Source organism: Oncorhynchus mykiss, chromosome 21 (genome assembly GCF_057628025.1).
Source record: "Oncorhynchus mykiss isolate SJ-2025 chromosome 21, ASM5762802v1, whole genome shotgun sequence".
Lineage (NCBI taxonomy): Eukaryota > Metazoa > Chordata > Actinopteri > Salmoniformes > Salmonidae > Oncorhynchus > Oncorhynchus mykiss.
The window spans coordinates 34,968,200-34,991,522 of record NC_143042.1 but is presented as its reverse complement, the minus strand read 5'-3'; the positions used below and the strand labels follow the sequence as shown (position 1 = coordinate 34,991,522).

At 43.3% G+C, this 23,323-nt stretch overlaps 1 protein-coding gene across 2 annotated transcripts; it reads right to left on the bottom strand.

The window, feature by feature from the left end:
* Nucleotides 1-1,904: 1,904 nt before the first annotated feature.
* On the bottom strand, nucleotides 1,905-22,991 carry LOC110500425 (splicing factor 3B subunit 2). 2 transcript variants are annotated; one of them, XM_021577800.3, is made up of 22 exons: nucleotides 22,783-22,991; nucleotides 21,485-21,531; nucleotides 21,300-21,383; nucleotides 20,819-21,046; nucleotides 20,571-20,633; nucleotides 20,196-20,319; nucleotides 15,010-15,131; nucleotides 14,621-14,729; nucleotides 14,241-14,338; nucleotides 13,785-13,985; nucleotides 13,414-13,530; nucleotides 13,060-13,140; nucleotides 7,369-7,596; nucleotides 6,213-6,362; nucleotides 4,893-4,982; nucleotides 4,573-4,680; nucleotides 4,316-4,423; nucleotides 3,977-4,119; nucleotides 3,679-3,780; nucleotides 3,459-3,558; nucleotides 2,979-3,170; nucleotides 1,905-2,433 (listed from the first exon to the last, which is right to left on the bottom strand). In XM_021577800.3, the coding sequence occupies exons 1-22, from the start codon at nucleotides 22,910-22,912 to the stop codon at nucleotides 2,362-2,364; spliced, it is 2,697 nt and encodes an 898-aa protein (XP_021433475.1). In that variant the 5' UTR covers nucleotides 22,913-22,991; the 3' UTR covers nucleotides 1,905-2,361. The 2 variants fall into 2 exon arrangements, with proteins under 2 accessions (XP_021433475.1, XP_090070641.1); XM_090214515.1 differs by having other exon boundaries at nucleotides 21,324-21,383; nucleotides 22,783-22,978.
* Between the last annotated feature and the right edge of the window lie 332 nt (nucleotides 22,992-23,323).

Here is a 23,323-nt window from a genome sequence, read left to right as displayed (position 1 = left end):
TGCCCATAACTTGGCACCCTTTGATGAAAATGTTTGAGGACAGGGTTTTGTTCTTTTGGATTCCATTACAATGAATCTCAGAGGAAGGGACAGGGCAACAACTCATGCAATTCCAACCATTGAATCCTGCTCGACACTGTTCTTAATTATACAACTACCTTCTTTTTTTTTGCCAAAGCGGACATTTTCTTTTTCTTTGGCCCGAACTGCAGACGTCGAAATCGGTCCGCTAATACAAGTAAAGGCCCAGTGCACTACTTTTGTGGAAAACATTTTCTTTGTTCAAAACATATATTTTTTAATTCAGATTTTTCAAGGGGGTGCTACAGCACCCCTACTTCCCGTGGCTATGCCTGCACCCGTGAATAATAGGCAGGCCATCTATATTTGTCTCAAGTCACATAAGGTGTTGCTTGCTTCCTTCTTCCCGCCACTGCTGCTTGTGATGACATCCAGAAAGAGATTAGGATGACACAGATTAAATGATGGCCATGGATGGACCCAGGGGTTCTAAACAGTGCTCTGTGGATCTGCCACATCTCATTGCGTTCCAAGACGTCAACCCTGAACCCAAGACGTCAAGGGGACAAGATACCTTATTCAGACCAGCTATGGTAAAAAAAAATACATCCAATGTCATTTATGACCTTATCAGTGACGATGCAACTTTTGTCTTGACTGCCAATTAGTGGTGAAGAAACAGTGTCTTGAATATATCTTATCAACGAGAACTGAGTATGGAAGACAAGGACATGTCTATTGAAGGGGCCATTGCGAATCACTGATGACGGTATGAATGGCCAAGCCTAGTACTTGCAGTCAGGATGACATTCATTCATTAATGCGAGTGTCTTTACCGGTTTCTGAATCTCCCATGGTGTGTGTGATTCCACCTACGTGGTGTCTTCGACCGGATGATTCATGCCAGGGTTTCCCCAGTGTGGGGCGGGAAATCATTCATACGCTGTTAAAATGATGTCACGCCATCTCCACAACAATAGGCAACGTCTCGAGTCCACTTGACCTTTCATGAAGACGTTAAGACGCGTCACACACAGGAAAATACTTATTTCGTATTTCTCATCTGGGTTTGACACAATATCTTTAACCATATTTGAGAGATAGTGTATATCATATGGTTATGTAGCAGTCACCTCTTTTTTTAAGCAGGCTAATGAGAAAAATACATGGAATAGTTATTCTAGCATGTGGCTGAGAGGTTGTAGTAGGCTACTATACGCTTGGCCGACAAATCCTGGAATGGTATTGGAGAGAGCCTGCCAGACAGTGTGGTGCAGAGGGGGCCTCACAGGCATTGTGTTACTGTGTGTGTGTGTGTGTGTGTATATGTGTGTGTGTACTAGTGATCGAGTCAGCATGCGGCTACTGCAGTTATTTAGGTCACAGTGAGTGTTTCCTAGCATCGTCCTGATCTCGTGAGCTTACATTCTGTTAGGCGAAACAGAATGTAAGCTCGCGAGATCAGGATGGTTCGTATGAGGGTAAGTTTCCCCGGACGTCAGGTGTCTGTCACACTGGGTCCTGTCAGCCCCTGGTGGACGAGTTTAGAACTACACCTTGTTAGTACATCAGTCAGCTCTATGGCTCTAGAGAGCCTTATGACTTGGTCAGGGGGTATATCGGTGAGGCATGAGGCCAGCTCATGGTTTTTCATGCAAGGTTTGACTTCATAGAGCCATAGGCATGTTGACAGAATGTTAAAGGTGTAGATCACTAAAGTAAGGACTATAGCAATGTAGGGCCCAGTTTTTCCGCACCGTGTGTCTCGACTTGTTATTGGCGATCACTAACTAGGGACAGGAGTTTTCCTGGTCAGGTGACAGGTCACATGGCCAGGAAAAAACTATAAACCCTGAAAATATTAACCATATGGATCCATGGAATGGATTTGAGTCGTTTATTTACAAAAACAGAAAAGCAGTTACATGAACAAATAACAGTCACACAGGATAGAATTGATGGGTCATACAAATGCTGCATACGGAGGAGACCTGGCAGTGGTTCTACCGGACACCAGTCTTGGGGTCAATTTCATTTCAATTCAATTCAGGAATTACACTGAACATCTAATTCCAATTATCTTCAACGCTCAATAAGGAACATTGGGAAATGGAATTTGGTTTACGTTATGAATTGACTGGAATTGAAATGGAAATGACCCCAAACCTGCCAGACACTTATTTACATCATCATTTAAAGGAAAATAAAACAACCGTGATAATTGATGGTTTTGTGGTCGTGAAAGAGTGGTTCCTCATGGTTTAAAATCCGAGCCCTGTTAGTCTCGTTCTGCCTGTCCTCTCTTCCCTTACCATTTCCTCTCTGTGTGATTTTGTTGGTCTAAAACTTGAACTCTTTGTATTTCTTGGCACCACTTCGTGTGTCTTGGGGCTGGGCCTTCCTCTTCTTTTGCTGTGGGAGAGAGAGAAAGAGAAATGAGAGTGCGAGAAACAAGTTGTCAATATTGTCATACAACAGTGAAAACACTACTTTCCCCCCCCTTCTACTAACCCCCTATCCCGGCACAACATGTTGACATAGGTCTCTCTCTCATCTCTACAGGGCTGATAAGAGGGAGAGAGGAAGGAGGGAGATAGCTGTGCATGTGCACGCCCCTTTCAAATACTGATATTACAGGAGGATGGCATAGAGATAACATTTTTTAAAAGCAAGGCCTTGCAATATTAGTTATTATGACAGTACATTTTTTTAAAACATTGAATTCCTGGAGCTAAAGTTGTAATAGGGATTTAGGTGTTGAAATCACTCATACCAGTAGAGATAATAAAAATGGCCCTCTAGTCTTCCCATCTAGTGTTTGTTTTTGCTTCCTTTTGAACTGAAAACTGGTAATACAAACACTCTTAACCTCAGCAAGGCTCTATTGGTCTAATACATTTCGAAAACCGAGAATAAGATTTCCAGTACGCTAGCCTGCAGTCGCTCCCACCTCTCACCTTCTGTTTGGCGGCGTGCTCGGCCACCATGTCGCTGAAGTCCTCCTTCTCCACCTGGGCCTCCTGGTTCCTGACATGCTCTTCGTACTTCTGGGTCATGGCCATTGGGTCCAGCTCCAACTCTTCTGGGGCCAGGGCTACCTCCACCCCCTGGGACTCTTGGCCTCCACCCGCCTTACGACCAGCCATCGCCTGGAGAGGGATAAAGAGAGAGCGAGAAGGGGGTTCAAACAAAAGACAATCTGAAATGGCAGTGGCACCCTATTTCCCTAGTGTGTGTGTGTGTGGTACAACTGCGTCCAAATGGTTTGGAGACCTGGCCAAAAGTAGATCACTATAGATTGGGTGGTGATTCGGGCGCAGTCGTAGTGTGTGTGTGTGTGCGTATGATCCTGAGGATGGATGTAGATGTGTTGACTACGCAATGCATTAGTGTACAGTATGTATCAAAACTGGCATGAAAGCAGACATGGTTCTTACCCCCGATACGTCGTAGATGTGTGTGGATGCCATCATGGCTGCCCCTCCAGAGCCCGTTCTCCTCTCTGGGAGCACCGTGAACAGCTGAGGAGTCTCATTCCTACACATAATTCCGCAGAAATAAATCACCAGAAGATACAAACCGCACACTCACAGCCTAGTTAGCACAACACACACAATAGAGAATACACACACAGCTTAAGTATGGCCACACACTCACCCGTCCATGGCCTCCTCAATCTTCTTCTTCCTCAGCTCGATGAGCTCTGGAGTCTCCATACCAGCAGGCACTGACGAGAAGCCTCCTGGGGTGATCAGACCACTGGGGGAGAGGCATATACAAAACACACACAGGGCTGGAGTTGGAACACTGATCAAGGTACTCAAGTCAACCAAATGCAAATGTCATTCCGTGCGATCAAAGGCCATTTGATCCAACAGTATAAAGAGACTGGTTCATTTCAAGTCGATGTCAACTTGTGTTTCAAACGTCCAGTAAACAACATGTGAATGTCTACCTGTCTGCCGGTGTGAAGAAGCCGGTTTCGTCTGGTTTCTCCTCGTCGCTCTCATCTTCCTCCTCTTCCTCTGAAGACTCCTCATCTGAAGGCTCCAGCTCTCCCCACGGCGTACGATCTACCTCCTCCTCCTCAGCCTTAGCCTACACAGAGAGAGAAAGACACACACACACACACACACACATTAGGGCACCAGTCAATACACCAATAGATTAAAAGCAGACTGGTTGTATGATATAGGCATATGTGGTAGAGTGTAGGGAAGTTTGGTGTATGGTAAATATTAGGGGTATGAGGCACGATTGTAGGGTATCCATCAGTGTACGAGGAGGATCTAACCTGGAAGTCTCCTGCGTTAGTCCCGAACACATCACCGTACAGAGGCTTGCCTGTCTCATCTACAGGAGGCTTCCCCCAACCACCAGCGTGGTAACCAAACGAACAGCTCTGAGAGGAGGGAGAGAGCGAGAGCGGAAGAGGGGGAGTTAATCGTCTGTAATGAGCTTCACGATACTGCAACATTTCAATACAGTGTTAATACTTTTGTAACGAGTCGGTAAATTGTTAAAGAGTGTGTCTGTTAAAGTCGGGCTTACCTCTGGGATGGGTGAGTTGAGTCCAGGGATCTTGAGGTTGGGATAGGAGGGAGGGGGGCCGTATCTCTGCATGGCAATCAGCCAGGGAGGGGGCACCTTGTGGGAGTTCTGCACAGAGAGGGGATGGTGAAGCAATTTTAGTGACAAGACCATTGTGTATCAGTGTCATTCTGCTCTCAAAAAGACGATCATCAATACAATTATTTTAGTCAAATCAAATAAAGCACAACTATAAAGCTGCCCAGCAACAATAAAGTTAGTGGCGAGATAACAATAACATGAAGTAGCGGAGGTGGTGATGAGGATGAAGATTAACTCACCGGTCCAACCGGCATGCCCAGAGCGATACGCAGTTCATCTGACAGATCACCTGGTTTCTTCTCCTTCAGCCTCGTCTCAAACTCTTTACCCTGAAAGAGAGAGAGAGGTCAGTGTGAGAAACAGAAACCTACCAGAGCAGTCCACTGACAACCAGGATTTCATTCAAGAACAAGGAACTATTGAAGGAAACCCAAAATCAACCACATAGGAGAGCTGGGCCATGCGGACAAAAATCCATATCGCGATAAATTTCCGAAATGTATGTGATATTAATAAATAGAATGGTAAGTTTATAACATTCATGTGCTAGGGAAGTGAATTTGAAATAATTCACTATTCAAATAATGTCATGATATTTTGGGGGGATATCCGGATAGTCTAAAGAGATGGGTTAGCTGACAATGTCACACACAAAAAACGATGTGCATGCTTCAATGGTGCAGAAGTCCGTGAGTTGTTATGATTCTGGATGGCCAGATGGCTACCAACAATGATAAGAAACTGCCATGCTGGGGAATCGTAAGTGACTCGTTTCAGCTAGGCCCTCGTTGTAAATAAGAATTTGTTCATAACTGACTTTCCTAGTTAAATAAAGGTTAAATAAATAAATAAAAGCTCATTTCATCTTGTTCTTGATACCATGTCTTGTTTTGAGGTGTTTTGACTGATTTCTAGTCAATGCTAATATGGAAAAAATGTGCTAGCTAGCTAACCAACAACTGTAATGATGTATTTGAGACAAGAAGTGCTCTTTGTAAATGTATTTATGTTTTCAATAAAACATAGAATATAGTTTACATGTAGTCAACAATCTAAGCCAACCCTGTGTTTTGCCCCATAGTTGCGCACGCATCGGATTTGTTGCTAAACAACCAACCTGTCTATACATGTAAAACTAACAAAACTTGTTTAAACTTGGGAATGCTACTTGCCCCAATGCATAGTGCCAACTGTAAAGTTTGGTGGTGGAGGAATAATGGTCTGGGGTTGTTCTCATGGTTTGGGCTAGACCCCTTAGTTCCAGTGAAGCGAAATCTTAACGTGACAGCATACAATGACATTCTAGACAAACACCTTTGGGATGAATTGGTACGCAGACTGCGAGCCAGGCCTAATCGCCCAACATCAGTGCCCGACCTCACTAACTCGTGGCCGAATGGAAGCAAGTCCCTGCAGCAACATCTAGTAGAAAGCCATCCAAAAAGAGTGGCGGCTGTTATAGCAGCAAAGGGGGGACCAACTCCATATTAATGCCCATGATTTTGGAATGAGATGTTTGACAAGCAGGTGTCCACATACTTTTGGTGTAGTATATCTACCTCGTAGTATAGGTCTCCATGGATGGAGAGTTTAGGCTTCATCTGCCACTTGAAGAAGGCGTCGTGGAGCTTCTGGTAGTCAATGTCGATCTTGCCCATCTTGGGACGAACCTTCTCCCTCATCTTGGTCTTCATGGTCTTGGCATCCTCCTGTGAACAGGGAACATAGTGTTGAAGAGTTTACACAGGATAAAACAGATGCATATTAGATTGTGTCCTACTACAATAGAAATACATTAGGGTTCCCCAACTGGAGGCCCGCGGGCCGAATTTGGCACGCAGGTGATTTTATTTGGCCCCTCAAGTTTATTTTACTTTTGGGGGGGGACTATATAAACACTAGCAAATCAGCTCCAATTGATTTTCATTTTGGAAATCTGTTCCAAAGTATAAGAGAGAGATATACTGTATATGATCAAAAGCGGCACATGCCACATCAGATTTGTCTTGTTGTTGTTTTTCTGTAATACTACTAGCCACCTAGCAATTTTATAAAGTTGATTTCAGACAGGTTCCCAATCTCCCAACCTCAATTAGCTACCAAGAAGCCAATTTCAGGCTATCAATCAAGTTAAAGTAGCTAGCTTGTCTAATTATCTTAGCTGGCATGCCTGCTGGCAAGGTTGGTAGACTTTAGAAAAGCAACTAATTACTAAATGTACTGAATAAGACTCGCATTCCTTTCAATCTTTTACCCCGATTTTAGCAGAGATTCAGATATAGTTTCTTAAAATAAAAATAACCACCAATCAGGAGGATACAGACAGCTCAAGAGGTATGCCTAGATGTGCAGAAAAATAAACTTTTTTTTTACGTGATCATATACAAACGCAAGCGAGGTTTGAAATTACTATGTTTTAGTCAAATTTTATATCTGTGCTTCTTGCAGTCAACAAATTTGTAATTGTGTTCCGGCCCCCTGACCATCCGCTCAAGAAAAATCTAGTTGATGATCCCCGAAATACATGGTCCTTCCGTACTAAGTAATCACAGATAAAAGCAATGCCCCAACCACATTCTTACACCTATCTAGTCATGATGGATCCTTGTTAACCTCAAAGAGGAAAGCATTCAAACATGAGTACATCCCAAAATGGACCCACTTGCCACCAGCTTGTGGTCCCCTGTACCCACTCAACCCCAACCAGTCACCCACCTTCTCCTGCAGAGCCTCTCTCATCTCCTGGATACCCGTCCTCTTGATGAACTCTGGCAGCTCAAACGGGGGCTTCTCTATACCCCTCTTGCCCTGGAGGTACTTCCTCTTGAAGCACCAGTGTCGGGGGACGGGGACCGTGTTCCTGGTTGCCTTCAGGTGTACCAGCAGCTTGGGCTCCTGGGCCGTCACATCGTGCATCTCCACCACGTCGGGACGCGCCACCAACTGGAGAGGAGGAGAGAGGGAGGGGGATGACAGGAGAGAAGGGAGCGAAAAGAGAGGTAATAAAGTTGGGAGGTCACATGCTGACTAGGCTTGGGACTCGCATGCTCCATCGCTCGCATGTTAATTTTGTCCATTCACGATCAGGACACGCAGGTGGAAATATCAAAACTAACTCTGAACCAACTATATAAGTTTGGGGACAGGTCGAAACGCATTAAACATTCATGGCCATTTAGCTGGCTTGCAGTAGCTAGCTTACAGTTGTAGCTAATTTGTCCTGGGATATAAACATTGGGTTGTTATTTAACACAAGGTCCTCTACTCCAACAATCCACAGAGAAAAGGGTCAAGCTAGTAAGATTCTAGTAATCTCTCATCCTTCAGTCTTCTTCTGACTTCATATGGCGGTTGGCAACCAACTTTTATTAGAATTTTTATATTTTTACCTTTATTTAACCAGGCAAGTCAGTTAAGAACAAATTCTTATTTTCAATGACGGCTAGGAACAGTGGGTTAACTGCCTTGTTCAGGGGCAGAAAGACAGATTTTTACCTTGTCAGCTCGAGGATTCGATCTTGCAACCTTTCTGTTACTAGTCCAACGCTCTAACCACTAGGCAACGTGCCGCCCCAACTTTAAGGTGCATTATAACCCCCGACTGGAGTGTGGACCTCAGTTCAGCTTTCAATCACCCACGTGGGTATATGCTTCTAAAAACCAATAACAAGAGAGGCGCCTGGCTACGCAGATGCTCGTTGACGCGTGCGACCGGTTTGGTTGAAATTAATGAATAACATGTTTGTGTAAAAAAAAATTGGTGTGGTCAGGATGTCAGACGATCCCGCAGGTGAAGAAGCCGGATGTGGAGGTCCTGGGCTGGCGTGGTTACGCATGGTCTGCGGTTGTGAGGCCGGTTGGACATACTGCCCAATTATCTAAAACGACGTTGGAGGCGGCTTATGGTAGAGTAATGAATATTAAATTATCTGACAACAGCTTTGGTGGACATTCCTCCAGTCAGCATACCAATTGCATGCTCCCTCAAATCTTGTGATATCTGTGGCTTTGTGTTGTGTGACAAAACTGCACATTTTAGAGTGCTGTTATTGTCCCAGCACAAGGTGCATATTTGTAATGATCATGCTGTTTAATCAGCTTCTTGATATGCCTCACCTGTCAGAACAGGTACAATAGAGTGTCTAGTTTAAGAAACAGATGCCTCACAAGCCCTCAACTGGCAGCTTCATTAAATAGTACCCGCAAAACACCAGTCTCAACGTCAACAGAAATCAACGTCTCCCAAATCCATTCAGCTGATGTTCTGAAAGAGCTGCAAAATCTGGACCCCTACAAATCAGCCGGGCTAGACAATCTGGACCCTTTCTTTCTAAAATTATCTGCCAAAATTGTTGCCACCCCTATTACTAGCCTGTTCAACCTCTCTTTCGTGTCGTCTGAGATTCCCAAAGATTGGAAAGCAGCTGCGGTCATCCCCCTCTTCAAAGGGGGGGACACTCTTGACCCAAACTGCTACAGACCTATATCTATCCTACCATGCCTTTCTAAGGTCTTCGAAAGCCAAGTCAACAAACAGATTACCGACCATTTTGAATCTCACCATACCTTCTCTGCTATGCAATCTGGTTTCAGAGCTGGTCATGGGTGCACCTCAGCCACGCTCAAGGTCCTAAACGATATCTTAACCGCCATCGATAAGAAACATTACTGTGCAGCCGTATTCATTGATCTGGCCAAGGCTTTCGACTCTGTCAATCACCACATCCTCATCGGCAGACTCAACAGCCTTGGTTTCTCAAATGATTGCCTCGCCTGGTTCACCAACTACTTCTCTGATAGAGTTCAGTGTGTCAAATCTGAGGGTCTGTTGTCCGGACCTCTGGCAGTCTCTATGGGGGTGCCACAGGGTTCAATTCTTGGACCGACTCTCTTCTCTGTATACATCAATGAGGTCGCTCTTGCTGCTGGTGAGTCTCTGATCCACCTCTACGCAGACGACACCATTCTGTATACTTCCGGCCTTTCTTTGGACACTGTTAACAACCCTCCAGGCAAGCTTCAATGCCATACAACTCTCCTTCCGTGGCCTCCAACTGCTCTTAAATACAAGTAAAACTAAATGCATGCTCTTCAACCGATCACTACCTGCACCTACCCGCCTGTCCAACATCACTACTCTGGACGGCTCTGACTTAGAATACGTGGACAACTACAAATACTTAGGTGTCTGGTTAGACTGTAAACTCTCCTTCCAGACCCATATCAAACATCTCCAATCCAAAGTTAAATCTAGAATTGGCTTCCTATTTCGCAACAAAGCATCCTTCACTCATGCTGCCAAACATACCCTTGTAAAACTGACCATCCTACCAATCCTCGACTTTGGCGATGTAATTTACAAAATAGCCTCCAATACCCTACTCAACAAACTGGATGCAGTCTATCACAGTGCAATCCGTTTTGTCACCAAAGCCCCATATACTACCCACCATTGCGACCTGTACGCTCTCGTTGGCTGGCCCTCGCTTCATACTCGTCGCCAAACCCACTGGCTCCATGTCATCTACAAGACCCTGCTAGGTAAAGTCCCCCCTTATCTCAGCTCGCTGGTCACCATAGCATCTCCCACCTGTAGCACACGCTCCAGCAGGTATATCTCTCTAGTCACCCCCAAAACCAATTCTTTCTTTGGCCGTCTCTCTTTCCAGTTCTCTGCTGCCAATGACTGGAACGAACTACAAAAATCTCTGAAACTGGAAACACTTATCTCCCTCACTAGCTTTAAGCACCAACTGTCAGAGCAGCTCACAGATTACTGCACCTGTACATAGCCCACATATAATTTAGCCCTATCAACTACCTCTTTACCAACTGTATTTAATTAATTTATTTATTTTGCTCCTTTGCACCCCATTATTTTTATTTCTACTTTGCACATTCTTCCATTGCAAAACTACCATTCCAGTGTTTTACTTGCTATATTGTATTTACCTTGCCACCAAGGCCTTTTTTTGCCTTTACCTCCCTTCTCACCTCATTTGCTCACATTGTATATAGACTTGTTTATACTTTATTATTGACTGTATGTTTGTTTTACTCCATGTGTAACTCTGTGTTGTTGTATCTGTCGAACTGCTTTGCTTTATCTTGGCCAGGTCGCAATTGTAAATGAGAACTTGTTCTCAACTTGCCTACCTGGTTAAATAAAGGTAAAATAAATAAATAAATAAAAAACAGTGAAGAGGCGACTCCGGAGGTTCTTGAAATTTTCCGGATTGAATTACCTTCATGTCTTAAAGTAATGATGGACTGTCGTTTCTCTTTGCTTATTTGAACTGTTCTTGCCATAATATGGACTTTTTTATTTTACGAAATAGGGCTATCTTCTGTATACCAACCCTACCTTGTCACAACACAACTGATTGGCACAAATGCATTAAGAAGGAAGGAAAGAAAATCCACAAATTAACTTTTAACAAGGCACACCTTCTAATTAAAATAATTCAAGGTGACTACCTCATGAAGCTGGTTGAGAGAATGCCAAGAGTGTGCAAGCTGTCATCAAGGCAAAGGCTGGCTACTTTGAAGAATCTTAAATATAAAATATATTTTGATTTGTTTAACACTTTTTTGGTTACTACATGATTCCATGTGTTATTTAATAGTTTTTGATATCTTCACTATTATTCTACAATGTATAAAAATAAAGAAAAACCCTTGAATGAGTAGGTGTGTCCAAACTTTTGACTGGTACTGTGTGTGTGTGTGTATATACAGTGCCTTGCGAAAGTATTCGGCCCCCTTGAACTTTGCGACCTTTTGCCACATTTCAGGCTTCAAACATAAAGATATTAAACTGCATTTTTTTGTGAAGAATCAACAACAAGTGGGACACAATCATGAAGTGGAACGACATTTATTGGATATTTCAAACTTTTTTAACAAATCAAAAACTGAAAAATTGGGCGTGCAAAATTATTCAGCCCCCTTAAGTTAATACTTTGTAGCGCCACCTTTTGCTGCGATTACAGCTGTAAGTCGCTTGGGGTATGTCTCTATCAGTTTTGCACATCGAGAGACTGACATTTTTTCCCATTCCTCCTTGCAAAACAGCTCAAGCTCAGTGAGGTTGGATGGAGAGCATTTGTGAACAGCAGTTTTCAGTTCTTTCCACAGATTCTCGATTGGATTCAGGTCTGGACTTTGACTTGGCCATTCTAACACCTGGATATGTTAATTTTTGAACCATTCCATTGTAGATTTTGCTTTATGTTTTGGATCATTGTCTTGTTGGAAGACAAATCTCTGTCCCAGTCTCAGGTCTTTTGCAGACTCCATCAGGTTTTCTTCCAGAATGGTCCTGTATTTGGCTCCATCCATCTTCCCATCAATTTTAACCATCTTCCATCTGTCCCTGCTGAAGAAAAGCAGGCCCAAACCATGATGCTGCCACCACCATGTTTGACAGTGGGGATGGTGTGTTCAGCTGTGTTGCTTTTCCGCCAAACATAACGTTTTGCATTGTTGCCAAAAAGTTCAATTTTGGTTTCATCTGACCAGAGCACCTTCTTCCACATGTTTGGTGTGTCTCCCAGGTGGCTTGTGGCAAACTTTAAACAACACTTTTTATGGATATCTTTAAGAAATGGCTTTCTTCTTGCCACTCTTCCATAAAGGCCAGATTTGTGCAATATACGACTGATTGTTGTCCTATGGACAGAGTCTCCCACCTCAGCTGTAGATCTCTGCAGTTCATCCAGAGTGATCATGGGCCTCTTGGCTGCATCTCTGATCAGTCTTCTCCTTGTATGAGCTGAAAGTTTAGAGGGACGGCCAGGTCTTGGTAGATTTGCAGTGGTCTGATACTCCTTCCATTTCAATATTATCGCTTGCACAGTGCTCCTTGGGATGTTTAAAGCTTGGGAAATCTTTTTGTATCCAAATCCGGCTTTAAACTTCTTCACAACAGTTTCTCGGACCTGCCTGGTGTGTTCCTTGTTCTTCATGATGCTCTCTGCGCTTTTAACGGACCTCTGAGACTATCACAGAGCAGGTGCATTTATACAGAGACTTGATTACACACAGGTGGATTGTATTTATCATTAGTAATTTAGGTCAACATTGGATCATTCAGAGATCCTCACTGAACTTCTGGAGAGAGTTTGCTGCACTGAAAGTAAAGGGGCTGAATAATTTTACACGCCCAATTTTTCAGTTTTTGATTTGTTAAAAAAGTTTGAAATATCCAATAAATGTCGTTCCACTTCATGATTGTTTTATATCTTTATGTTTGAAGCCTGAAATGTGACAAAAGGTCGCAAAGTTCAAGGGGGCCGAATACTTTCGCAAGGCACTGTATAGTCAGCACTTATAACATTCATGAAACACAGCATTAATGAGACCAGCTAGATCTTATAACCACTATGTTATAAGAAAGTGGTTTACCTGTTTCAGTTCAGCCACAGTCAGTCTGTTCATCCTTCTCAGCTTCTTCTTAGACAGCTTGGGAACATCTGTTCTGATCTCCTGTACACACAGAGAGAGATGGAGAGAGATCAAGAGATGGAGAAAGAGGAGCAAGGAGGACTTCCATGGTCAACAGTTCCAAAGAAGGAGTAATTGACAACATGAACAGGAAGACACTATCCCCCATGTCCCAATCCTCTAACTTTCTCCCTGAAAGTGCACTACCTAGGGCAGTAGGCTAGATAATTGAGACACTGAACAGTCCTGCTTGAGATTTTGTCTTCTTCATCCAAGCCAAGGAATGAAGAAACCATAGGATAGATGAATACTAACGTCATCACTGTCATCGCTGTCTTTTGTCTCCTCCTCGAACCCCTTCTTCTTCAACATGGTAGGAGCCTCCTTTTTCTCCGGCTCCTTCTCTTTCTCTTTCTTCACATCGTCAGTCAGCTGAGGGATGAAAAAAAAAAAAACAGTGAGAGGGACGGAGACAAAGCCAGTTAAGTGAAGCAATTTACTGAACACTCAAACAGAAAACCAATATCCAAATTGAACAACAGTATATTGTATTTCATAAGTGGTCATCAAAATGGTAAATAATAAGGTCAAGAAGATTGCGGACAAATGTGTGTAGGATGTTTTGACTGATCATTTGTAAATTCGTTATGAATAAACAAAATGATCAAAACGGAGCAGGCTCTCACCTTGAAGGCCTCAAAGATCCTCTTGAAGAAGATGAAGTTAGGATCGTAGATCTCCGGTTCCTCAGTGACGTACTCGATCTCCACCTCATGCTCTTTCTCCTTCCCTCCATCCTCCTCCTTCTTCTCCACCGCCTGCTCCCTCTTCTCCTGCACACGCCTTTTCTTGTTCTTCTTCTTGCGGTTCCTGCGCTTGCGGTTTTTCTGAGAAGGGAAGAGAGAAAATGTCAGGAAATAGCACCATTTCTTAATCCGCACACCAACTCAGTGGCCTTGTGGTTAGAGTGTCCGCCGTAAAATTCTAAGGTTGTGAGTTAAATTCCCTGCTGAGTCGCATCATTCTGAATTCGCATTGGTGAAGCGCCAAGGCCAAGGAGAGGACGCGAGGAATCAAGAAAATACAATTGAGATTCACCCACAGACAGCAGGAGAGAAGTTGTGAATGAGAACAATACTCACATCTTTCTTGGAGAGAGAACTGTCATCCTCTTCCGTCTCAGACAAGACGGGGGCGGAGGAGTTGTTCATCTCCATCTCCTGGCTCTCCTCCTCCTCTTCTGGAAAAGGATAGAAAACACAGAACATTCACTGACCAGTTCAAGCTCCTACAAGGCTCTGAACCCAGATAACAAGAACTAGGACTGCAGTACTTAGAATAGAAAGATACCATCAGGGTTAGAGGTTTGGTTGATGTTAACTTACTGAAAGATATGAAGAAACACTCAATAAATATATGTTATAAATATAGTTAGCTTACTTTATTTGTTTAAGTCATGATTTTGTCATTTGTTAAGGGTTTATGCATAATCCCACTCCAGTGTGTAGTTCCCTGTTCTGACCTGTGGGAGCGGTGCTTAGCTGCTCCTGTCTGATCTCCTTTAGTTGGAGAATCTTCTCCAGGGCCTGAGGGATCTTAGGGCCAATGCCCACCTCCTCTCCCTGCCACACCTGTTAAACACACGCACACTAGATTTTCTTAGGTCAGGTGTCTCCTGATACTAAAAACATATCACATATACATTTCTTCTAAATCTTACACCGAGCAGACTTCTATAGCAGCTGAATTCTTACCTGCGATAACTCACTAAATGAAAACTTAAGTCGCAAGCATCCAGTTCAATATACATGGGTGTTAAGTATTTGTCCCTTACGTTTAAGAGCACAAAGTAGACCACGACAAAACAATATTTACAAGGACAATGTCTATTAGCTTGACGTTGGGTCGTACCTCTCTGGCGTCCTCTCCTGGCGGTGGGGGAACTCTCTGTCTCTGGGTATGCATCATGGACATACCAGGAGGGGGTGGGTTCATTCCACCAGTATTTATACCAGGAGGGGGTGGGTTCATCCCTACAACACAACAAGACCCACATTTTGATTTGCACCAACCATGTCGATGTACCCGCCGTCGTGTTATGTAAGCACGAAACAGACGAAAATGGACAGAAACAGGGAGGGACTATCTGGAAATGTCCAATAAGAAACGCTTGTTATCATTTTCTGTAGAGAACGACCGATATGGGTTTTGAAGGGCCGATATGGAGAAAAATTTAAAAATGGCCAATATTTTATGGCGATAATACCTTGAAAATGTGAACATTTTAATAATTTGAACATTTCAATAATTGAATTAACATTTGAATAAATATTCCCATAGAAAGCCATGTACGGCTTCAACAAATCGTTTATACAACCATACAATCAATTTGACTTTGTTTTTAACACTATAACTACTTAACATAATGGTACATTTCTTGATAAACTGGGTGAAGCAAGATTGCATAGGCCTAGTCACAATACAGGTGAATTCATATTTAAGAGGACTGTCTTCATGGGTTGATTTATTGACTCTTTTGGGCCTTTTTCAGTAATCTATGGGGCAACAGAAGACAATCTGTTGCCCTTTCATTTGAGACCACGTTAGGCCTACTGATCGACATTTTTTTTTTAATAGAAGTAGCCCTTTGTCTTTAAAAAAAATATTTTCAAAAATATGTGTTGTCTCTTTAAGAGACATGACACCACTCCTGTGTCGTGTAACCAAAGTATGTGAGCAGAGCCTGAGCAGAGCCTAGAGAGGAGCTTGCCGATTTTTGACTGAAGCGCAGAGCCAGTTTCCCAAAGGATGGAGCAGCGGCTGTCTCGGCCGCTCCAATTTCGCTCCAGTTCCACTTATTTCACGAGATCAGGACATGCATTTGTAGTCTACTTGTGTGCTGCTATAGCCCCTTGCTTTAGCTACTGTCATGGAGTTCGCTAAATATTTTCCATAAAGAAACTGAGAAAAAAAAACAGGTGCAAAATCAAGGTGACTCACAAAGATGAGGACCAAGAGCAAGAGCGGTGATGTAGTGTCCACTAAAGAATCACTGTGGAATCTGAAAAGACACGCACCCCGAAAGCATGATGATGTATTACATGCACATGCTAACAGAAAGGAATGAGATGGGTAGCTAGCTAAGTGTGCCATTGTATTCAAGTATTCATAAACAAAAAATCTGATCTCTTAAAAGTTTCCTTCAGGTTCGTTCTATTATCTATACAATAGGATATCCTTGATTTTGGCTCAATAAGCCTAACATATTACCTCTTTCAAGAGGCTTTCTGTTTTGATAGGGTTATTTTTCCTAAAAAAAAAAACCTTTACGCCTACATAAAGAAAAACTCCTCCTCCCCGCCCAGCCTGGCAAGAGTGGGCCGAAGGGTGTTCAGCATCCCGTGGCTCCGCAATCGCAGAGAGGGTATTCTCCGCTACTGGCCTACTCTGCGGGCACCGTCACATGAGCCTGAAGCCACAGACTCTGGCCAAACTTGTGTTTCCGAAAGTGAATTCAAAAGGCACTGTCATGGAGTTCACTACATTTTTTTCATAAATAAACTGAAAAAGCACACAGGTGCAAAATCAAGGTTAATTACTAAGATGAGGAGCCTAATAAGGCATTTTTCATTTCATTTAGCTTTAAGTCACGGCCTACATGCGCAATTTATAGACTATGGTGATTTAATACAATTAACTGTTTAAATGCTGAACGCGTAAGGATGTGGAGCGCTAGAGCGGCAAGCAGCGCTCCGTGAGCGATGAACGGGATTTCCGGTCGGCAGTTCAGGTCGGCTCAGCAAGAGAAAGACAGGTCATTTAGCTAACTCAGTGAATTAACAACATTTTTGGTAGTGCAGAACAATTAGTGCCTTTTGAGGTCGGTTCAGTTTCGGTTGAATTACTAAAAATAATCTTGGATTAGATTGTTTGGGTTGAATGCGGTAACACCACTGAATCATTTATTAAATGTACTTTAATCAAATATTTCAGTCGTGTATATTACATTTGTTTTATTGATTAATATTATTTCATTCCAAGTCATCATCAGCTGTTGCCTATGCGGTCTGACAAAATTACTATTTTGTAGTTCTTCAAAGTAAATAAGGCACACTTTTATGACTGCTGAATACCCACTATCAATAACTTTCATCATGCATTTTCAGTTAGAGATACCTCGCAAAGCAACAGCTGCTCTCTATATCCCTTCACGAGCATGCATTCTTGTCTCTTCTGTAGCAGGCGTGAAAAATAAACAGACCGGTCAAGTACACGGAACAAAAATATAAACAATATTTAAAGTGTTGGTCCCATGTTTCATGAGCTGACATAAAAGTTAACAGAAATTTGACATCCCTGTCAGTGAGCATTTCTTCTTTGGCAAGATAATTCATCCACCTGACAGGTGTGGTATATCAAGAAGATGACTAAACAGCATGATAACCTTGTGTTGGGGACATTAAATGCCACTCTAAAATGTGCAGTTTTGTTACACAAACACAATGCCACAGATGTCGCAAGTTGAGGGAGAGTACAATTGGCATGCTGACTGCAGGAATGTCCACCAGAGCTGTTGCCAGAGAATTTAATGTTAATTTCTCTACCATATGCCGCCACCAACGTTGTTTTAGAGAATTTCGCAATACGTGCAACTAGCCTCACAACCGCAGACCACTTGTATGGCATCATGTGGGCCAGCGGTCTTCTGATGTGAATGTTGTGAACAGAGTGCCCTATGGTGGTGGTGGGGTTATGGTATGGGCAGGCATAAGCTATGGACAACGAACACAATTGCATTTTATTGATGGCAATATGAATGCACAAAAATGTTGTGACGAGACCCTGAGGCCCACTGTGATGCATATCTATATTCCCAGTCAGGTGAAATCCATAGATTAGGGCCTGATTTATTTATTTCAATTGACTGATTTCCTCATATGAACTGCAACTGTAAATTCACTGCCTGGTTGCATCACTGCCTGGTATGGCAACTGCTGTATATATTGTTATTTTTCAATGCTGCTCTTTAATTACTTGTTACTTTTATCTCTTAGCCATATTTTTTTTGTTGAAACTGCACTGTTGGTTAGGGGCTTGTAAGTAAGCATTTCACTAAGGTTGTTGTATTCGGCACGTGACTAATACAATTTGATTTGATTAGCTAGCAAAAGTTATCTCTATGCTGAATGTTGTTTACCTAGCTAGCTACTGGTATGTTGCTTTCAGGGTTTTCGTCAAAATTTTCCGCCAGACAGTGTGACCGGGAAAGATTGTAATTGACCTGAACACTAACGCATTATGGTGTCCACCCACGGTGAACAAAATCACATTTAGAGGATTGTAATTCATCTTAACAGAGTAGAAATGTGCCTGTAAAGGTAGTAAAACAAAGTAGAATGATGTTCTTATAACAACATGACAGGTTTTATTGAAAAGCAAAACATTGCCCTTGCGTCTTCCTCCCTGCTATAAATCATAAATGAATATATATATATATATATATATATATTTAAAGAAACATTACGCCTAGAAGAACAAGCCGCCTACACAGTAATACAACTTCAAAATATAATAATGTGTATAATATAACTTGCGAACGACCTGTCCTATAGACTATTTTTATGAATATTTTGTATTAATAAATAACAAAACACAGCTGTTTTAAAATACAATCTAGGCCTGAACATTTTAATTAGGCCTAATAAATAACACAACATGGCAGTCTATGAACACCAGGGCTAGCCCGCCCCACTCCCGATGCTAAAGAGGCCACTCTAGGAGGCCATGAAATTAAGAAATGAACAACCTGATATTGGACAATCAAATTCGATATGTAAATAAACAACATTCGGTAAGGCTGGCTCATGGAGAGAAAGCTCATTTTACAATGGTCCTGTAAAACAAGGCCCACGCCATGCATTTATGAAAGCACTGGTTACCATAACCAAAATGATCTAGTTCTACACTTCTACTGGATGTTAATAAATGTTATGTTATAATTTGAACTATCGTGGGGGTCGTGACTCGCCATGTGTGATATACGTGGCTTATTGATAAACAACTATTATACGCCGTCGGCTGACTAATGATTGCAACTCTCCGATGTGAATAGTTGGCAACGATGTATCGTTTCCAAGAGCTACTGAATAAGCTCAAATGAAATGCACCCATTTCATATGATAAGCCTACACATAATTACTCTCCTCTCTCAATCCATTCCAAATCTGTATACTATACATGACACAAGGGCGGGATATGTTGATCTTGCCTAGGGCGGCAGCAGAACTGTTAGGACTTGGCCTGACGAACGCAATTTGCCTCTAATTTATTTGCGTTTGAGGTGGACCGTGACCTGCTCAAAGTGAGCGGCTGCTGTTGGGAAGTCAAAACTGTTACAACTCCTTGGAGCAGCGTGCGATGTGCATCAGCCTTGTTACTTTCTTCTCGAAAAAAAAGTGAAATCTTGAGGCATTCTTTACTGTTTTGGAGAAAGAATCCCCTCGGTGGGCACACTGAACACAGAGATAATCAACACAACCGTCGCCAATTTTGCCCAGTCGGGGGTACACTTATCTGAAGGACCTTGCGTCTTTTGCGCGAGTAAAAATAGAAACACTTCATTTCCAAGCAGCTTGAGGATTTATTAACCTAAAGTATATTTGACTTTGAAGTTGGAGCACACCATCAATGAATAAAAAGCATTATATCGCAATCCAAAAAAATCATACCGGAAACCCCTGGTTGCTTTGTAAGGGCTGCAGCCTGTATGGACATTGTCTTGCCTAACAGTTAATCAATTATCACCTTAGAAATGTCTACATTCTGTGTGGCATTATTAAAGTGTGCAAAAATGTATATGCAGCATGAAAGGTCTAGAGTGGGTAGCTAGCAAGCAGCCCAGAGGTTCCTCGAGGACAGGCTAACTAGTTAGCAGTGGCGCCGGATTGCAGGAGTTTCACACGAGAGGCAAGTGTGTTAACATGTTATAAAGGGGAAAATCGGCTCAGCCGATACTCAAGGGCCGATTGCCGGTAACTAAGGGTTAATATCGGCCCGACCAATTACGAGTCGTTCTCTAGCGGTGTGCACTTACTGACCTCTCATCATGGGGGGCATCATGCCAGGGGGTCGTGGCCCCGGGTCAGACATCCTGGGCCCTGGTCCTCCATGCTGCATCTTAGCGAGCTCTTGCTGCCTCTCATGCTCCATCATCACTGCCGCCTGACAGAGGGAGGAGAGATAAGGAAGAGAGCAGGGAAGGAAGAGAGGAGGGAGGGAAGGAAGAGAGAGAAGGGAGGGGAGAGATGGATGAAGGGAAGAGAGGTAGGGAAGAGCGAGAATTAGAAGACGTGATATATTTCAAGCAAGGGACGGTACCATTACAATGTGATTGGTTGTGACACAAAACTACTGATCAATAACAACAAAATAATTTAGATGGGAGAAAGACATGAACAGCCTCCAGCCCTCACCCTCTTCTGCTGCTCCAGAAGCTCCTGCTCCTTCATGTGCTCTTCCATAGCACGGGAATCCCCCTGAACACACACACACAAAAGGTAAACCTTTGAAACTATTCATCACCAACTGATCAATACCAGAACCCCTCTACAGCCACTGCTTCCATCCCATGCAAGAGAAGACAGACTACCTTACAACTAGGGCCTAGAGTATTTCCTAGTCAGGGGCCTAGATAAAACCCTCTCCGGTGGTTTGGTCTTACCTGCTGCTTGGCCCTCTCCTCATGCTGCATCATCATGGCAGCCCTCTGCTGCACCATCTTCAGCTGGTCCTCCTGGGAGAGGCCAGGGGGCATGCCTGGAGGCTCCATGCCCATATGCATCCCTGGTGGAGGGGGTCCACCTGCCATCATGCTCATCGCCTGGAGCATACCCATACCAGGTGGCATGGGCGGCATGGGCATTGGGGGCATTGGGGGGATGCCTGGCATCTGGGGGACAAAGATAGAGGAGGAGGGAAGGGTGGTTGTTGGTAAGGTTGTTTTTGATTTGGGTAAGTAGTTATTCCGGCACCATGTGCCCTAACCAGGAAAACTCCCCTTAGTTTTTACTGGTCAGATCACATGGTAAAGGTAAAACTCCAGGTCCCGTTCATGACAGATTGATCACATGCTGCAGAGTGTATGGCTAAACAATCACAGTAAACGTAAGAATGAGAGGAATTAGATTGGACTGTCTAATAACCTTATAGGGTCGGTTGGTGCTGACCTGCGTGGTCATAGGTTTGTCATCACCCCCTTGGTTGGGCTTGCTGAGCATCATTCCAGTCTGAGTGGAAAAACACAGATGCACACAAAGATAAATGGATCAGATAAACGCATAAGATGCAATACACTCTTCCACTCTCCTCCTCACTAGCACAGACTGACCTGCATCATGTATCCCTTGAGCCTGTCCAGCATCTCCTCTCTGGGGCCTAAGGAAGGAGGAAAAGACAACTGTAAACAAACAATGAACAATACAGCTGGGACAACAATGATTTCATTACAAATGGATGAAATGAAAGGTTCATTTATATTGCTGTGTAGTTAAATCAGCCACTTCGAGGAAAGCATCTGTGCGACTTGTTAATAGATCATTTATCCTTGATCTGAAAATGTGGTTGGAAGGTTTGGGGGTGCAGCAATTTGTTGTTTTCCCCCGTGTTGCAGATGGCTATATAGGTCCTATAATACAGGGCTATTAAAGGCCCAGTGCAATAAGAATATATTTCTACTCGTTTGATATTTTTTTTAATCAGTTTTTTCAGGGGCTGCTGTACCTCATCAGCCCTACTTCCCGCGGCTGTGGTCGGAGGTGCCGACTTGATGATGCGACGCAAATGCGGAGCCTCAGGAGGCCAACTTGAGCTTGGTACCGCGTCACTGTTCGCCTCAAATTTTGTACAAATGCGGCGGGCTCAATATAGCTCTGCATTGACATGATTGGTTGACGGTAGGTTTTGTATAAACACAAACTTTGACAACTTCCTTCACAACAGCTCTGCACTGCTGCATGGTCAATCCGATATTTGCATTGGCCGTGCAGCATTTACAGTGATACAGCCTCTGCAGAAGTCAGGGAATTCATACTTCTTGCACTTCGCTGAGCGGCGCAGAGCTAGTGTGAAGAAAGTAGTCAAGGAAGTGAGTTTGTGTTTATACAGGACCTCCCGCCCTCACCTACCCTCAACCAATCATGTCAATGCCGGACCTATATTGAGCCCTCCACATTATTAAACATTTTGAGGGGCATGGCAATGCAATACTGAGCTCATTTTTGGGCTCTGCATGCCTCTGGGGCATCGCTATTGCGTCACATTATCCGTACGGCGCCTCCGACCATATTATCGAATCAAGCATAAATTGGCTTTAAATGTGCCTTTTATCAATCAAACACCCAACCAAAACAGCAAGTTAAGATTAGCTGTTAGCTATCAACCATGATGACTCACTAACGTTAAGCAAAATACTATGCGTAGAGGTGTTGAACATGAACTTGTAGCTAATATGTATTGTTTGTGTAGATAGCGAGCGAGTTATGATACCGTTAGTTTGCACTCTCCATTACTTTCATGAGGGCCTGCTAGCTAACTTTGCCGCGGAAGTACATATGTGTGGATAGCATGTTAGCGGCTAGCTACTGCTACACACAATGCATTCAATTCAAAGCTTGCTTCTAATCATACCCATGTTAGGTGCGCCTAGCTCGCCTAGCTTGGCTTGAAGCTCCGGATTGCTCCATGTATTCAGGGCCGCTACAGAGCTCCCCAAGTCAGAAGGCATGGGTTCAGTCCCCGGCGGTCCGTCGGAAGCCATGTTGAAATTCAACAGAGCAATGGGACTCTACAGAAACAACAGACACGAAAACCTGACAAATCTTGCAAACCGGAAAAAGCAGTTGGAGATTTCTGGGTAATGTAGTTTGTGGTAGGAGGAATAATATTATTCATGGGTTTCCAAATTACAACCACTAGGTCGCAGTATTTAATTAAGAAAAACACGATCCTGATTCATTGCCAAAATGACATGCCAATGTGAAGTAAGAGGCAATGTATGCTTGATCCGAGAAATGTGGTCAGAGGCGCTGTATGGATGGTGTGACACAATTGTGGAGCCTCCAGAGGCCAAATTGAGCTCCACACAGGGCACTGTATGGTTAATCTGTCACCTGCATGGGCCTTGCAGCATTTCCCTTACGAAAAAATATTTCAGGCAGTGGAGTATAAC

What these genes read in the sequence shown, in the direction of transcription:
- LOC110500425 (XM_021577800.3), bottom strand. Translation starts at nt 22,912, where the DNA reads ATGGCTTCCGACGGACCGCCGGGGACTGAACCCATGCCTTCTGACTTG. An exon ending in GCTAGGCGCACCTAACATGG is followed by an intron (nt 21,532 to 22,782) that starts GTATGATTAGAA and finishes CTCCTTCCTTAG; the next exon opens with GCCCCAGAGAGGAGATGCTG. An exon ending in TCAAGGGATACATGATGCAG is followed by an intron (nt 21,384 to 21,484) that starts GTCAGTCTGTGC and finishes TTTTCCACTCAG; the next exon opens with ACTGGAATGATGCTCAGCAA.